The sequence below is a fragment of the Hipposideros armiger genome, unplaced genomic scaffold (assembly GCF_001890085.2).
Source record: "Hipposideros armiger isolate ML-2016 unplaced genomic scaffold, ASM189008v1 scaffold_433, whole genome shotgun sequence".
NCBI lineage: Eukaryota > Metazoa > Chordata > Mammalia > Chiroptera > Hipposideridae > Hipposideros > Hipposideros armiger.
This window is the reverse complement of record NW_017731783.1, coordinates 905882-924694: the sequence shown is the minus strand read 5'-3', so window position 1 is coordinate 924694 and position 18813 is coordinate 905882. Positions and strand designations below refer to the sequence as shown.

The 18813-nt window shown below is 38.5% G+C and overlaps 1 protein-coding gene across 1 annotated transcript in view; it reads right to left on the bottom strand.

Moving 5' to 3' along the window:
- Positions 1–18813, bottom strand: part of MYOM1 (myomesin 1) — a 148929-nt gene that overhangs the window by 32485 nt on the left and 97631 nt on the right. The window contains exons 20-24 of the mRNA XM_019665101.1: positions 17811–17995; positions 10317–10431; positions 2178–2334; positions 580–686; positions 412–456 (exon numbers count right to left, since the gene is read on the bottom strand). Coding sequence (XP_019520646.1) covers positions 412–456; positions 580–686; positions 2178–2334; positions 10317–10431; positions 17811–17995 — 609 coding nt within the window. The remainder of the gene's footprint in view (positions 1–411; positions 457–579; positions 687–2177; positions 2335–10316; positions 10432–17810; positions 17996–18813) is intronic.

Genomic DNA, 18813 nt, shown 5'->3' with positions numbered 1-18813 from the left:
TTAGTTTGCCTAAAAGACATGGGAATTAATGTATCCAGAAGATGTATATGTATATGTACAAAATGTATATACATATATATATACGTATGTATATGTACAGATTCTAAAATATGTAGGCAAAAAGTGAAGAACTTAATTACTCAGCTATTTCAGCTATGTAGCCTGCCATTTCTCTATGAAACAAAGCATGAAATATAGTTCCTATGTTAGTATTCTTTGTATCTCTTGAGAACAATGGCAAAGATAAAAGCAGCCCTTCTAGAAAGTGCATCTGTAGCTCCCAATGTATGCTCCATTATATATTCTCAAGAGCCTCTTTTCTTAATTCTGTCAGAGTTGTCATCTGCCCTATTCCAGAAGTCTCCAACCAGTAGGATTGCCAAACTCTGTGAAAGTATTGTGAGCACTTACTTGGGAACTTGTGTTCTTGGCTGAGAACAAGTAAACGTTTCAACTCTGTAGGGAGAAAAAGAGAACAAGTAAACCTTAAATTACTAAAACAAAAGTCACTTGATCCTAGAGAATCATTGAGAAATCAAAACAGCATTAGACTTGTGAATTAATCGATTTCAAACTTACCTTCCTCATCTATGAAGTAGCTTGATGCTATTCCATCAGTGTCCGTTACATCGCAGGAGTAAATGCCCAAGTCTTCCATCCCTAGGTCTTTGAAGGTCATTTTTGTCCTTCAGGACAGAAGAGTTATATGAGAAATGAGACTGTGTGGGGTCTATGGACCTTTGTCCTGCATTGTCCCTGGGCATTTGACATGCTACTCCTTTCATTTGGAGCGCTTGTTCCTACTTCTCTTGCTGACCTAAAGCCTACTCATTCTTGCTGTTTCTGTTCCTGACCTCCTCCTAGGGTGTGATGATGATGGAAGTGGGGAGCTGGTATAAGTCTCCCATCCCCAAGCTATGGTGCATGTCAATACATATCTCACATAAAGACGTTTTTAGCTGATCAACCTTGCTGGGGATCCTGAAGTTTTTTCCCCACAGGGCAGGAGCTGCTGCTGGTAACTCCAGGGCCTCCCTTAGATCATTCCTGCACTTCCCTTTTTTAAGGTTATCACACTGCTTTGGAACTGCCTATTTCATTATCTATATAATAAGGCACCATGTGCCTTTAGGGCAAGATCTGTTTTGTTTACTGTTGTGTCCTGCAGGATCCAGTGCCTTCTCTGGTATATTATATGTGCTTAATAAATATCTGTGGAATGAATAAATGAACTGGCCAATGGTCTGGTTCACTGGGATTTCTAATTTTGGTGAGTTATATTGTTTGTTTGTGTCTTAGATCAGCCAAACATTTAACTGTTAGTCAAATGCACAAACTGGAAGAAAAATGTATAGTTTGTTTTTTCTTTGACTTATTTATGTTTTACAGCATAGAGACAGCAAGATGTATTTTGATTATACTCAGTATTTCCTTACCATTCTCTAACAAAACTACTATTTCTTTCTTTTATTCTTGCTATATATTGAGCTTCTTTATAATAGAAATAATAGGAATATTTTGCTTTACCAAATACAATCCAATGTGGTTGGTACTATAAAGATATAAAGATTGATAAGTAAGGCAAAGTAAAAAGAAAACTCAGAATCTTGAGGCTACAATTAATAGATTATAAAATTAAGCCCCTTCATTATTTTCCATTCTACAGAAAAAGAAATCCGAGGTCCATGGAAGTTAAAAACTGCCCCAGGCCACACAGCCAGCTCCTGGTAGAGCTGGGACTAAAAAATCATCTATCCTGTGCTTCCTAGAGTTCCTTCCAGTGCATTACTGTGTCACTAATAAGTGGTGGTGAAAAAAAAAACCAGAACAGATTATACCTAACTCATTTAATTTACCATATCTCGAATCAGCAAGTAGCAAGTTCTTCCTTGGTCCCTCCCCATAAGCATCGTCATCATTACTTTAAGATTTCAAAATCTTGTACAATAATGAGACTCATTTTTTAAGCTTGCTTTTACATCAATCAAAGCTCTTCTAACATCATGAGTGAGATAGCACTTTAAATGGAGTAATGTAAAAAGTACTTCAGAAGGATTGTTATTTTTTTTAAGGTTTATACTGGTATAAACCAACTATTTCAAATGGAAATCTAAGAGCTTACTTCATCCTTCTATCATGACAAGGAAACCCAGGGTTATGATTGAAACAATTCGTACTTGTTGCCCTTGCTTTCAATTTCCAAACGTGGAGAGTCCTCAGTAGATACATAATTTTTGGACCAGATGAACTCAGAATTTGGTGTCATCTGATCACATTCAAAGTTCAAGGAAATGACTCCATCATCATCCACACTTACAACAACCTCTTTGGTTCCTAGAAGAAAACAAAAGAGACACTGATATATTCTGGTAAAATCGACCAGGTAAGAATGCCTTACCTCAGGATCCTTTACGTTAGCCTTAAAGCAGGGCCTGGAGCTTGTGTAAAGGAAAAGCCCAACTGCTCACTGTGACTGACAATCTGTGCTAGAATTCAACTTTTATACTGCAACATGGAATTAAATAAATATGCTATGTTTCTTAGGTAGAGCCAATATCATGGAAAGTATTGTTTGGCCAGGGTAGAATAAAAATTGGTTGACGTGACTGATGGCTCAGTTATGGGAGTTGGTTGATCATAAATCAGGGGGGAAAAGAAAAGTTGAATGGTCCTTATCAGGACCTAATTCATGACTTGCTTCAAGAACACACACCCATATCCAACTGGTCATCAACAAAAGATAGATAAGAGATAAAGAAACCAAAAGGAAATTGAAGGGGAGAAAGTAGAGGCGATAAGAATTGCCTACATTCACATGTTTAGATTTTGTAAATTATTTAAGAATGGAGAAATACATGAATCAGACAACCACAAATCAATCTAAAGATGCTTCTCTAGTTTAGAACAACAGCAACCTAGAAATGACTGTTATTAAATTTTATGGAATTTTTTTTTTTTTTTAGCTGAGCCATCCTGCTACCTGTTGGCAGCTCAGCGGCTGCTCAGCTTGGGCTGGACTCAAACCGCTGTTGCTCAGAGCTNTGAAAACTAGGAAAAGCACAGAAAGTTAGGTCGAATATTACTTTTGTATCTTACATAGATGAGATTAATTTTTTTTTTAAGCTGAGCCATCCTGCTACCTGTTGGCAGCTCAGCGGCTGCTCAGCTTGGGCTGGACTCAAACCGCTGTTGCTCAGAGCTCAAGCTCTTGAGTGAGCTCTTAACCAACTGAGCCACTTGGCTGGCCCTATGGAATTTTAATAGAAATGAATTTCAAGAGATTCAGGAGTTTCAAGAAGATTGTCATTTAGATTTTAAAACAAAACAATTCCATTAATGTGTTGAGTTCTTTTATTTTTGAGAGTTACAATAAATTGCACCCGCATCTAACATTGCAATTCAAAGAGAATTTATGCAGCATGTAAAATGTTTACATCTACACCAAAATCCAGTTTGAAAGGTAAAATGCTCTTCTCAAATTGACATGCACTGAATTACCAGTTTAAACTTGATTTGCTTTCATATATTAGGAAAAATATATTATATTTCATCTCAAAAAGGCACAGCTTTATTTTTTAAAAAGCACAAAAAAATTTCCAATAGATACTGACCAAAGGATTGAAGGCTTTCTCTCTAGACTGTATCGTAGGAAGCCAGCATCCTGGCCTACTATCCAATAAAACTTGTCAGGGGAAAAATTGCAGAACTTCACTCAGAGGAACATCAAAAGAATACAAGTGCCCAAACAATGAGCGGTGACACTCACTGGAGAATTCCATAGAACTCTTGGGATCTATCTATACTTAGCTTGACATGATTCTAACAAGACTAGTTGGTTGTTTTCTCTCAGTAAATTAAACCCAAAAAAGAGAGGGAAGTAAGAAGCTACTTCCCTAAGCAGCCACACAGAGAACAAGAAAAATGACTGCAGGAGAGGAGGCAGAAAACTAAAAAGCAAGCCCCAAAGCATTAGTTTGTAGAGGGACAAATGGCTCCTCACCCCATGAGACATCACCATATTATAACACTGTACAATAAGTAAGGTTGACATTTATGGCTCTGAGTCAAACTGAAAAAGATAAATAATGTTAGTACACTGCACCTAAGAAGGTTGAAAAGTATGTACTGAAGTGTATAATCTACTTTATAAGAATTTTCATCAGAGTCTTAAAATGAAATTTTAAAGTATCAATGCTTTCGCAGTACATTTTTAGGTAAATGGAACAACTGGGTATTTAACACAGTAATTTGTGTAGGTTTCTAAATGGCCAACTTTGGACTCAAACCCATGCAACCTGGAGAACAGGAAAGCCCTGCTTAGTTGCTGTCTCCATTGTTTCAATTACTGAAAGAATATAGAACTGTCTCACTGAATTATTCTGGAAAATTAATTTTTGTAAAGTACTTGGAGCTCTTTTGTGAAAATTCAAAGTGAAACAAAAGATGTAATTTTTAAGTCCCAGGCAATATATGCATGTGTTTCCACCTTAACTTATGAATCTTACATCATTACCTTACAGCTAGGCTCTAATTTAAGAAATGTAATAATTTACACTTTTAGAAAAGAACATGTAGTTTTTAAAAAGCCTTAGATTAAAATTTGTAATTTGAAATTAAGTAACTGCCTGGAGGGCAAAATAAGTAGGAATTAGATGTAATGTCAGCTAGTATCTAAGAGACTTTTCTGCATCTGTGAAGCTTTTCTTGATTAATCATGTATAATCGGCACACTGTAGACAATATCAGTAGTGGATAAGAAAAAAGGCATGAACATTTCTTCAATTTATGCACATATAATTGTGGCTTTGATGAGTGCTATTGGTTGATTTACTTAAATAAAGTGAAAAAAAGAATTAAAACTATATTCGACACTTCAGTTTTAAAAATCAAATACTTATTAAGATAAGTATTTAATTAGATTTCATTTTTCAAAAAGTTGCACTTGTTATTTTATGAATATTTTCATTTGGCTGAAAGATCATTCCTCTTTTCCTTGTGGCTGAGATGGAAAAGTAAAAAATTTGTTAGGACTTAGATTTTCCCCCAAAAAACTTTGAATCTGTTCAAGAACACAAAGAATTCAGCTAAGAGTACAGGAGATTTGGCTACAGAAAATGCAAGAGATTATTTTGGTCTGAAAAGAATTTAAGAAGAGTTGTCTCTAGTTAGCTAGCTGCCTCAATCCTAAACAAATCCTTAATATGGACACAGCGAGATATTGTATAGAATGGCATTTTAATGGTCCCTGAAGGCTTGCCTCTACCTCCAGTATGTGAATGGGTAAGGTATGGCCCAGGGTTAAAATAAACTAGTTGGAAATTAATTCCATCTCACTTTCCTCTCCCCTCCAAAAAAAGATTTAAAAAAAAGATAAAATGTAAAAGCTAAAAGATCACAGTAAACTGCTCATCTTCCCGTACATTTCATAATATGATATGAAAATCCTTTCTCACATAATTTAGTTTTCTACATCAGCATTAATGGATCAGCAGTACAAGCTTTGATTATTTGTCCTTCTCCATGGTGCATGAATGCATATGTGCATGTGTGATGTTTAAAAAAATGGAGTGACACAGAATAGAAGCAGAGAGAAGTAAAGTAATATAATCAACCACAAGTAATACGGAGCTCCACTAGGTTTTAGGTGAGGACCGCTGGGTGACCACTACTTTTGTTGTCCTCATTGTAGCCTGCATTGACACTTCCCTCCCAGCTTGCCCTTCATAACCAGGGCGTTCATTACGAGATATTTAAGGTTATGTGTGCATGCTATGGCTGCAAAACAGAGTCACACTCACTGGCCCAATTATGGTAGTCATTCATTAGTTTTTTCCATTTAATAAATGACTACTATAACCCAGGTACTAGGCTCTCGGCATACAGAAAGAGAAAGCACACGTCCTGTTTTGAAGGAGCCCACAGTCTACTGCAGTTCAAAAGCCTGGTTTCACACTAGATTGCCCAAGGAGCTAAACAAACAAAAACGAACCCATACCCAGGATCAGTCCTAGAGATTCTGAATTAATTGGCCTGGAATGGATTCTGGAAAGTAGTCACTATTTTCAGAAGGTTCTTGGCATGATTCTAATGTACAGCCAAGGCTTAGAAGTACTGTTCTAATGGGTGAAAGAGATCAGTTAGTAAGCAAATACAAGCACACTTGTCTAAATCACTTGAGCTATTCTTTAACAGTCAGCCTAGCTTTCTGCTTCAGAATCCTTCAAGACTCCACCACTAGGCCACTGAGCACACTTTTACATTCTTGACCCTACCAGGTTCTATGACCAACTGGTGTTTAGAAACAGATTGGTTAGTCAGTTGTCACCTCAATCCCAGCTCATTATCTCTTCTGGTGCTGGGGTCTTCTAAATGGCCTTGCTCCTAGTGACCACGTCCTAACTTCCAGTAACCTAGCTCTGGCTTGGGACTCTGCCTTGTGTCTGGGTTCTGCCCATCACCCAAAGTCTCCTGCCTACTGCTGTTTCTCTGATAAGAATACCTGCAGCCTGTACTGCCAGTTATTTGTTGCCCTCCTGATCGCCGGCCACACCTTGGCAGGTGTCTCTTGTCTTCCACCTGATCTGGCTTACCTTGCCTCCAACTACACTCCAGGCCTGATGCAATCAACACAGATACTGTTTGATAAATATCGAATATCAAGAATAGAATATACCAACAAATCTACACTACATAGTTTTCAGCTTATTCTTCTTATAGTCTTTTTTAGCGAATAGATTTCTTGGTAAAGCATAACACACTTAGTCCATTTTCTGGATCCTCATTACCAATACAGTTAGACTTCATGGCAGTGGCTGAGCTACATCTGCTGGCATATTTGTTGACATCAAAGGGAGACCAGTGATCCTACCAACCCTGGTGGATTAGGTTAACTTTGAACTGGAATTCAGATTACACTTGAGGTATCTTGTTAGATGTATTTGAGGTTTGCTGTTACATGGTAAACTTTATTTTCTATCTAAAATTTTAATAATGCAGTCCAAATGGAGTCGTTTTTCTGAAACAGCAATCCAAATTTCACATCCCAAATTTTAAAATTGATAACAACCCCTAACCCTCACCCCATCTATTCTAACATAAAAGAAATACCCTATGGGGCCAGCCGAGTGGCTCAGTTGGTTAAGAGTTGGCTTAAGAGCGCGGGCTCTGAGCAACAGGGCCGCCAGTTCAATTCCCACATGGGCCAGTGATGCTGCGCCTGAGCTGAGCTGTCACTGAGCTGCCAACAGGTGACAGGATGGCTCAGCTGGTATAACAACAAGATTGCCTGTTCGATGGTGGGCTATGCCCACCCGCAACTGAGACTGAACTCGGCACCTTGAGCTGAGGTGCCACCTGGATGGCTCAGTGGATAGAGCGTGTGCTCCTAACAACAAGGCTGCCGGGTTCAACTCCCGCATGGGATGGTGGCTATGCCCACCCACAACTAAGACTGAACACAGCAACTTGAGCTTAGAGGCCATGAGCCGCCGACAGGAAGCCAGATGGCGACTGGCGCCCTCTACAACAAAGATTGAAGAATAACAATTTGGCTGGTTCCCTTTCCCAATTCCCCAATAAAATCTTAAAAAAAAAAAGAAATATCCTAGTAAAAGTAATATATGAGTATTTAAAACATTAATAAATACAAACAACCTTAGGCTACATATAAATTTTTAAAGGGACTTATAAAACCTTAATACCTGGTCTATAGCCTATTCAGTTATGGGAAATATTTTATGAACATCTAGCCAGCTCTCATTACACCATGTTGTAAACTCTGGCTTTTCCACTAGATCATAAGCCCAGTATGTAATGATAAATGTCACATTACCCTACTCCTGGTGCTCACACAGCATCTGGCATGTAGTAGGTGCTCAAGAAACATGTTGTGAGAATGAATGTGCCTACTGCATATGAAATAAGTCCAAGGGTCTCCTAAGTTTTGGTGCCCCTTCATGGCAAAGCATTCTGACTTTGTGTACCCCAGGGTTCTTTCCTAGGCCATGAGTCAGTGGTTCCTGAGTGGGTTAATCTAGTGCTGTTTTGTATATCAATGTCTGCAGCTATTGTTTGTAGTTATATTTTGGAAGTGGAATTGGCATAAAAAATGACTTTTGGTGCCTTATTCCAAATCAATGAAACAAAACTCTTGCCCAGGAGCTCACCAGCAGATTCTTTTTTGGCGATAAAATGTCCATAGTGATGGCTTTGTTAATGTCATGCCTGGCTACCTGCCATTCTGCGGCTATGGGTGAGAAAACAATACATCAATTTAAGCTTTCTTCAGTCAATTAGATTTGGATCCACTACTTAAAGTGTGCTTTTAACGTACCCATGACTAGATTAAGAGTTTACTTTTATAGTAATTTAAATGTTGTTCTTACAAGGGTGGACTTTGCTGTTGGGCCCTTTTGCATGTCCATTTGGCACCTTATATTTCCTTACAGTTGGCACATGAACGGTCTGATTTCTACAGGAACATGTGTGCTGGTGTGTTCGTGTGTTATCTTTCACCAGGCATATATGTTTCCAGCATTTTCCTGTTTTCTCATAAAATTTTACAAAGGGAACTTTTGTGAGGTGTGGCACTCTGTCCAGACACACCCACCACACTTTGGTATAAGAAGGTCACTTCTGTCCCACCCAGCTCTAGGGGGTAGTTATAAGAATAGTTGAAAGTAGGTTATGAAGTAATAGGATGAAAGGGAGAAATATTTCCTCAGAGGGTACATTGATGTATTTTCCACATAACATTAAGTGAGAGCAGAGTTTTCATTGTTTATATATGTATATATATTTTTTTAAACACTTTTTTTTTTTTTTTTAGCTGAGGCATCCTGCCACTTGTAGGCAGCTCAGCGGCAGCTCAGCTCGGGCTTTGAATAAAACCAGCGACCCTGTTGCTCAGAACTTGCGCTCTTGAACAAGCTCTTAACCGACTGAGCCACTCAGCTGGCCTTGATTGTTTATATTTCTTTTTTCATCATAAAAATAAATATCACATTATGTATTGTCGATTTATTTCAGTCTGAAAATAGGGATGGATTAAAGTAAAAGTGCTTGGACTACAATGACTATAAACTTAAAATAACTGGTTAATATGTTTTTATCCTCTCTCATTTCCAGTGCTTTCTTTTATGCAACTCTAATAAACTGAAATATATAACCTTAAAAAGTGATAGAGGTTAAATGACAAAATAAATTATTATTATATAATAATCTGAACCTATTTGCACAGTGAACACTGTAAACTTTGTTCCCATAATAAAGGGAAAGATTGTCTCTCCTAGTCCAGTTATGACATCTCTTGAAACTGGGAAGTGAGGGCTGTGTCACCTATAGAGATCATTTTGTTAGGACTGCTGTTAGTTTAACACAGGTCAGCAAACTATGGTCTGCAGGCTAAATCTGGCCTATTGCCTCTGTTTGTATGGCCTGCAAGCTAAGAACAGTTTTCAAATTTTTAAACAGTTGAAAAAAATCAAAAGAAGATTAATATTTCAGTACATGTGAAATTATTCAAAATTCAAATTTCATAATGTATATAATACATTATATGATGTATATAATGTGTAGAGGAAAGTTTATTGGAACATAGCTATGCTTATTAGTTTATATATTGTCTCTGGCGGCTTTTGTGTCATGACAGAGTTGAATATTGCACTAGAAGCCATATGACCATAAAGTCAAGCATATTTACTACCAGGCCCTTCACAGAAAAAGTTTGCTGACCCCTGGTTTAACTTAACTAAAAATCCTACCTGTTTAAGGATCATATTTGCTAATTGTGCTGTTCTGGCTTTCCCAATGACTGGGAAAATATTCTGGTGGGACTTTATGGCCACAGTATAACAGGAATAACATCCTAGGAATGTATACTTGAAATAGTCGGTCCAGGATGCATAATTTGATCAAGAACTTCCCTGTTTTTAGGTATGAACCAGAATAATCCTGGAACACTTCAAACCTGGCTCACCCCTGTCCTGAGGCTCCTGTGGTGTAGTAAATGATGGTCATGGCCTAAGGTCATACTTATCAATTATTCAAATAGCATATACTGATGATTTTGAAAACTAGGAAAAGCACAGAAAGTTAGGTCGAATATTACTTTTGTATCTTACATAGATGAGATTAATTTTTTTTTTTAAGCTGAGCCATCCTGCCACCTGTTGGCAGTTCAGCGGCAGCTCAGCTCGGGCCGGGAATCTAACCAGCAACCCTTTTGCTCAGAGCTCTCACTCTTGAGCTCTTAACCAACTGAGCCACTGGGCCAGCCCACAGATGAGATTAATTTTAATGAAAGAGGAAAAGCCCACCTGGACGAGTTTCTGCCACAACAGGCCCAGCAAGGTCAGATGGCTTGCCAACACCTGCCTGATTTATGGCTCTGACACGGAACACGTAGCTGGCACCCTCTTTGAGGCCTTGCACCTGGAAGAAGCAGGTATAAAAGTAATGGTCACTTTGTGTCATTTAAAAAAAAGTGCTCTTCCTCTGTAATAACAAATTTGACCCTTGAACAACATGGGTTTGAACTGCATGGGTCCACTTATATTCCGATTTTTAAAAATAAGTACTATAAATATATTTTCTCTTCCTTATGATTTTGTTTTTTTATTAAAAAAATTTTTTTTTAATTTTCAATTACAGTTGACATACTATATTATATTAGTTTCAGGTATACAGCATAGTGATTAGACATTTTTTATATAACTTATGAAGTGATCACCCTGATAAATCTAGTACCCATCTGACACCATACATAGTTATTATATTACCACATTATTGACTATATTCCCTATGCTGTACTTTACATCCCCATGACTATTTTGTAACTACTAATTTGTACTTCTTAATCCTTTCCACTTTTTCACCCATTCTCCCAAAACCCTTCCCATCTGGCATCCATCAAACTGTTCTCTGTATCTATGAATTTGTTTCTGTTTTGTTTGTTCGCTTATTTTGTTTTTTAGATTCCACATATAAGTGAGATCATATGTCCTTTGTCTTTCTCTGTTTGACTTATTTTACTTAGCATAATGCCCTCAGGGTCCGTCCATTGTGTTGCAGATGGCAAGATTTCATTCTTTTTTGTGGCTGAGGAATATTCCATTGTATATATGTACCACTTCTTTCCCATTCATCTATTGATGGACACTTAGGTTGCTTCCATAAATTGGCTATTCTAAATAATGCTGCAGTGAACATATGGATACACACATCCCCTCGAAGTAGTATTTTGGCTTTTTTCGGATAAATACCCAGAAGTGGAATTGCTGGGTGCTTCTTTCTCTCTTGTTACAGCCTTTGTTTTGTCTGGTATAAGTATTGTTACTCCAGCTTTTTGTTTGCTTGTTTCCATTTTCATGAAATACCTTTTTCCATTCCTTTATTTTCAGTCTCTGTGTGTCTTTTTATCTGAATTGAGTCTCTTATAGGCAGCATATGTAAGGGTCTTATTTTCTTACCCATTCAGTCACCTTATGTCTTTTGATTGGAGCATTTAATTTATTTATATTTACAGTAATTATTGATAGATCTGTAGTTATTGCCATTTTATTGTTCATATATTTTATCTTTTTCTCCTCCTTCTCCTCCTCCTCTCCCTCCTCCTTCTTCTTCTTCTTAAAGAAGTCCCTTTAGTCTATGGCCATACCACCCTGAACATGCCTGATCTCGTCTGATCTCAGAGGCTAAGCAGGGTCGGGCCTGGTTAAGTACTTGGGTGGGAAAAGTCCCTTTAATGTTTCTTGTAATACTGGTTTGGTGGTGCTGAACTCCTTCAGCTTTTTCATGTCTGGGAAGCTCTTATCTGTCCTTCAATTCTAAATGATAGCTTAGCTGGGTAGCGTAATCTTGGTTGTATGTTGTTGCTTTTCATCATTTTGAATGTTTCCTGCCAATCCCTTCTGGCCTGCAAAGTTTCTCTTGAGAAATCAGCTGATAGTCTTATAAGAACTCCCTCAAAGGGTAACTACCTACTCTCCTCTTGCTGCTTTTAAGATTCTCTCTTTGTCTTTAACCTTTGGCATTTTAATTATAATGTGTCTTGGCGTGGGCCTCTTTGGGTTCATCTTGTTTGGGACTTTCTGTGCTCCTTGGGCTTATATGTTTATTTCCCTCACCAGGTTAGGAAAGTTTTCTGTCATTTTTTTCAAATAGGTTTTCCATTTCTAGTTCTCTCTCTTCCCCTTCTGACCACTATGATGTGAATGTTGGTATGCCTCATATTATCCCAGAGGTCCTTAAACTATCTTCATTTTTTAAAAATTCTTTTTGCTGTTCTGATTGGGTGTTTTCTGCTTTCTTATCTTTCAAATCAATGATTTGGTCCTCTGCTTCATCTAATCTACTGTTGATTACCTCTAATGTATTCTTTATTTCACTTGTATTCTTCATTTCTGTTTTTTTTTTAAATGTTTTCTGTCTCCACTTTTAGGGTTCTTATCCTTTTTTGGAGTTCTCACTGAGATCGTTGAGCAGCCTTATAACCAGTATTTTGAACTCTGCATCTGGTGGATTGCTTGTCTTCATTTTGTTATTTTTCTGAAGTTTTGTTCTGTTCTTTCATTTGAGACATGCTTCTTTGTCTCCTCATTTTGGCTGCTTCCCTGTTTTTGTTTCTATGTGTTATTAGATAGAGCTGCTATGTCTCCTTGTCTTAGTAGAGTGTCCCTATATAGTAGGTGACCTATGGGGCCCATTGTCGCAGTCTCCCTGGTCACCAGAGCTGGGTGCCCCTTGTGTGGGTTTTGTGTGCCCTCCTGCTATAGTTGAGCCTTGGTTGCTGTTTGCACATCAATAGGAGAGATTGACTCACAGGCTGATTGGCTGTGACTACAGTTGAGGAGCTGTTGTGCAGGGTCTGACCCTATATAGCAGTATTTCCTTTAGCAGGGATCTGGTGTCTTCTGAGTCTGCATAAGCAGTTGGTTAGTGCTCTGGTGTGGTCTGAAGCTAGCCACCAGGTGTGTTGGTTCTGGGGCCTCTTGGGAAGGGCTCTGGTGCAGGCCAATGTCAGCCAGTGCCTGTGGTCTGCCCAGGGTCACTTGATATAAGCTACAAAGTGATCTACAGATGGTTGGTGCTTATGCTGGGCTTGAGGGTGCCTGGGAAAGGCTAAGCTGTGAATTAAGGCCAGCTGCCACTACTGCCAGGCTTGGGTCTGCTTAGCAAAAAGTACAGCATGCCAAGGCCAGATGCTACTTGTCTGGGGTTTGTGAACCTTTGAGAGATTTTATGAAAGTCTGCAGCATAAGCCAAGACAGGTTATTTCTATGGAAAATCCACTAGAAGTGGTTTGAGTGGTTCCCCAAGTTGGGTGGGGCGGGGTCTCAGGGAATCATTAATGTGAGCAGACTGGGAGGAGGGAAGGCTCAACAAAGGAGCAATGGGTCTGTCAGCACTGCCCCTTTAGCCCTTGTCCTGAAACTAGACAATTCAGTTCCTCTGCATATTCATATGTCCCTGGCACCTTTCGAACTGCTACCATAGCATTAGTGCTCAAAGCAAGTGAGGCTGTCAGCTGTAAGTCTGTGAGCGGGCTCTTTAAGAGGAAAACCTGGGATTTCAGCCACCCTCATCTTACTCAGCCACAATCTCCTCTGGTTTTCACAGCCAGAGTTATGGGGACTTCTCTTCCTGGTACTGGAACCCTAGGCTGGCGTCCTCAGGGGGGACCTCCACATCCAAGATATCCCTCCTGGTTTTTAACTGCCACACGTGGGTGTGGGACCAGCCTGTTCTGAGTGTCTGCCCCTCTTACCAGTCTTGACGTGGTTTCTTCTGTATATCCTTAGTTGTAAAACTTCTGCTCAGCTAGACTTCAGCCAATTTTCAGTGATGGTTGTTCTGTAGCTTAATTGTAATTTTGATGTGGTCATGGGAGGAGGTGAGCACTGCATCTACCTGCTTCTTCCTTATGATTTTCTTAATAACATTTTGTTTTCTCTAGCTTGCTTTATCATAAAATATAGCATGTAATACATATAACATACAAAATAAACATCTGTTAATCAACTGTTTATGTTATTGGTAAGGCTTCTGGTCAACAGTAGGCTTTAGTAGTTAAGTTTTGTGGAGTCAAAAGTTACACAAAGATTTTTGACTGAGCCATTGAGGGGGCATTGCCCTAACCATGTTGTTCAAGGGTCAACTGTATTCGTATATTCACAAAGGGTACAGGACTTGAGTTCCAGACCTGATCCTGTCAAAGACTAAGCATGTGGCTTTCACCTTAAGCTTTTTTCTCTCTAGACCACCTGTTAGTTACAAGATGTTTTTAAAATCCTCTACAACTCTGATGTTCTCTCTTTTTAAAATTTAATGGCCATCAGCATCAGAAACAAGAGACTGATATGTGTGCTTTAAAGGAGTTAGCCACCTAATTCTTTGGTCAAAAAAACACAAGACAAAGTGCTCACAAGAGCATATATGCTGCCTTTTCTTTCCTGATCCTTTCGAGACATTCCATGAATAATTTCAGATAAAATTCCTGGCAAAAGAAGGGAATTACAAACATGGATCATGGACATTTCCATTTGTTTAAAAGCATGCTAAAATACTAGAACTAAAGTAAACAAAAATTGACCCTGTATATTTAATATAGCTATTTCTCACTAGCTAGATAAGCAATTAACATGATTGTGAATTTTAGTAATTTGTGAATAATCAAAATGTATTAAAATTCTAAATCCCCACATTTTCAATAATCAAGATGTTTGCTGAGAACCTATTACATGTGTGCCACTGAGCTAGAGCTATAAGAGTAGAAACATTGTAAAAAATTTATAATATGTTTTTATATGACACTCCCACTTCATAATTTTTTGTGACTTTCTTTGGTTCGGCACAATCTCATTACTATTATAAAAACCATTAATTTTTACCAAAAATTATCTTTTACTTTTAAAAATATGTGACATTTAAAAGACACATTGCATTTTAAGGAGGAATTTATTACACAATTTTTTTCCCATAATATTGTGATGGATATCAATATTCAAAATGTGTCTTAAATCAAATAAAGCTAGAATACATTTATTCAACTAAGTGAAGTGTTTGTGAACATGCTTTTAAATTAGCTATGTATTAAATTGTTAGGTTTTTTAATCTAATTATTTAAATGTATTGTGTTTATGATAATAGAATGTCATTTATGTAGTGATAGCTTTCACTGGAGCCAATGGATTTTTAAAATGATTATCTGTAAATGAATTGAGTTAAGGCACAGGCTAAACGCATTGAGTTTGATGCATTTAAATTCTGTTTAGTAATAACGACAGGCAACTGTGGATTTACAGAAAGGAAAAGAAACATTTCCTTGTTGTGACAAAAATAGACCAGTTGACAGGTGCTTGCCACATCTGCACCTGCCACTTAGGTAATATGTGGCTGTGAGTCAGATTTTTGCATCATGACACAGGAAGTGAATCCACATCCAAGTGTCTAGTAACTGGGGTGATAGAAACACCCTTCCATTCTTCCATCACCACAGGGGCAATGACCACAGGCCTTAAAGCACTGCAGATGCCTAATCTATGCACATCGATTTTCCTTTTCTTGGATTCCGCTCCCCTTCCCTATTACTTCCAAAGCAACTGCATTCCCTTGCCTACTCCATCCATGTTCCCCGCCCTTCCAATATTTACTTCCTTCTACCATCTTGTCTCACCGGGCTGTAATTACCAATACAAAAAGGAAAACAGTGTGCTCTATTAGGTTAAGTCCTTTTGGTTGAAAATAATGCATCTTTAACTCTCTTTGAGGACCGCTAGACACTTGGTACTGAAGTGAATGCTGGTACTTCCAGCAGAAACCTATGTTTTGGATGCATTTGTGCTTAGTTTTCCCATTTGTGAAGTTATATCTCCCATCCTCATTTAAGTTTACCAAGCTAAGTTTTTTTTGTTTTGTTTTGTTTTGTTTTTTGTAGCTGAGCCATCTTGCCACCTGTTGGCCGCTCAGCGGCTGCTCAGCTCGGGCCAGGCATCGAACCGCTGTTGCTCAGAGCTTGCACTTTTGAGCGAGCTCTTAACCAACTGAGCCACTTGGCTGGCTTCAGTCTAAACTTTTTAACATGTATTTTTTTTCCTCCATTTCAGGCTTGAAATTTTTTCTAAGTATAAAACACCTGGAAGAGTGAATCTACATCAAAATGGGTATAGGGATTATAGGACATCTTTACTTTTCTTCCTTATGCTTTTATTGTTTGAATTTTTCATTATGAGCATGTGTCAGTTTTGTAATCAGAAAAATTAATAATTCTATTTTCAGTTTAAAAACTAGCTAAATTCTAATAACATTTCCTTACAGAAAGTTCATCTTCAGTTTGTGAGGCACACGCAACCTCAGTGTCTCTCCTTCAAATGTGCCTTTCTTCTTTTTTTTAAAACCACTCTTTGATGCATTTTAACTGTATTTTTTTCCTGCCCATTTTTTCTGGGCTCTTGGCTTCTCATTCTTGTATGGCTTCACTCCAGTCAGGTCCAACCTGAGGCTCGTGGGATACTGTGCTGTGCAGATGGGGGATTTAGAAATCATCCTGGCCATAAACACCATCACCATCCAGGATGTGTCTGACCTTTATTTTACACTGACCTTTCAAGGTTTCTTTGTATCTGGAGGCCTCCTGACTCATCTGGACAATCAAACAGCATCCTAGGCTCCAGAACTTCCTTGACCTTTTTTTGTCCCCATGAAATGTGACCTTTCTTATCTCTTCAGGGTTTTGTAAGGGATAGAGAGCTCATCGGCGTATGCTAACTTGAGTTAATGACATGTTGGGTGTAATGGCTTAAGGGTCATTTCTCCAGGAGTATACATTTACATTTTTTATAGGGTCTATAAATGCCTTAACTCCAGAGAGTGGCTGACAGATGGTATGGACTTTAGCTCTTCCTGTTAGGTTGATGGGAGAGATCTTTTAGACTAGTTATACTCTGAACACTTTCCAAGGCCCACCCTCTATGCAGTGGCCTATTCTGCCAACAGCATTCAGTGTGCAGCTTTCTGTATGACTGTGGTGAAGCCACACTTCATTCTAAATAATAAGAACTAGAATCATATTCCCCCCAGTTTTTGAGGCCCAACTGTAGATTCAGGGTCTGCTGACTATAAGGGAAAACATTCTTTTGAGATTCCCATTTGGAACAAATGAGAAATTCAGTGGTTTTAGCAGAACAGTTTTTGGTAGAGTTAGGAACTGGTTCAGTTAGAATATTTGAGGGGAATCTGGGAGGCAAAGACATGGATAAGAGTGAGAATAAGGTCAAGAGTTAAGTGAGTCCATTTCCACTAGCCTCTGAGAGCTCACGTGAATACAAGTGTGAGGGTAGAGATGAAATGAGACAGGGCATCTCTCAAAAGAATCAGCAGTTAAAGGCTTACTGGTGTGAACTCTATAAAAATAGCACCCTCAAATCAAAAACTACCCTCCAAAAAAAGAGGTAGGAACGAGAAAGTCACTTTTGGGGGATGGTAAGTAAAAACGACTTAAGACTGTAAGTAACAAATATGTGAAGTGGGTAAGTAGAGGCAAGGAGGCAAAGAAGAGAGAGAAGGGAGCTTGTGGATGTTTTCCAAAGCTAGACTAAGGGATTCAGGTTAAACATAACCAAATTGTTTTAAGCATCATTAACTTCTCCAAACCCCAACCACTGCCAAATGGAATCTTACCAGGAGCCCAATGTATGACACAGACCAAAGCAGATGTCTTGTCTTACCTTGCTAACTTTAAAGTTAATATCACTAGAAGAGCCTTTTCTTTTTCTTTTAAAAAAAGGTTTCTCAAACTATGAGTGTTCTCTTACCTTCAGGTATTTGTTTTTAATAGCTGCCTCATTGAGTCCACGCCATTGGTCATCTTTGGCTTTGGCCTCCTTCATGTCCACAAAGTAACCAGTGACCGGAGTCCGTCCAGAATGGATGGGAGGCTTCCACTGAAGAACCAGGGAGGTTTTCCTGACTTCACTATACTTGAGACTGTGTGGTGGTCCTGAGAGAGAGAAAAATCATAATGTAGACGAGAAAACTCCAATATGTTTCAATCTAGAACCACATTTAAGGTCTTAGAGCTGAGTCTGATGTTGGTGTTATGTTTTTCAAAATCTACCATTTCCACGGAAATAGGTATTTTGTGGTTATTTCACAGCACGTATCCGCAATGGCTCTACACCAGCCTATTAAGACCCCTTGTGGGCAGCAGGATTAAGGCCAGTTCAAGATGCTGGATGAAACTTACCTGCAGGCTGTCCTCAGGCTCATGTCCCTCACCTTTTATCAGAACAGTTCAATTTGGTTGCAGATTCAGTTTCAGATTATTTTGGGATGATAATCGGAAAATTCTCCCAAATCTCAAATTAGCATGAAGGAAGCAAACTCTATTTGATGGCAAGATAGTAATATTTCTTACAAAGGAAAAAGGGATATATTACAAAATAGCTCCCTACTGGAGGGAAATTATTCCCAGAAAGCATATATCCCATATAGGGGTAAAAAGAAACTACAGTATGGTTTACAAAGGACTTTCACCAAATAAATACAATCAATCCCATGGGACCTGAATCTGCACTTAACACTGTCAGGTACGTCACATTCATTTATCTCATTCATCCTTAAGCCAATTAACAGAAAGCTCAACAAAGCAAAGAAACTTGCTCAACCTATTCAAGAAGGAAGCCAGAATATTCTCCCTGCTTGTGTGTTCTTTGCCCTCTTGGGAGAGTCCAAACTACTGAGTGATTTATCTTTGTATGACCAACAGCTGCTATGCAGGTGATATGTTTATTTTTTCTTTCCTTTTTTTTTTTTTTT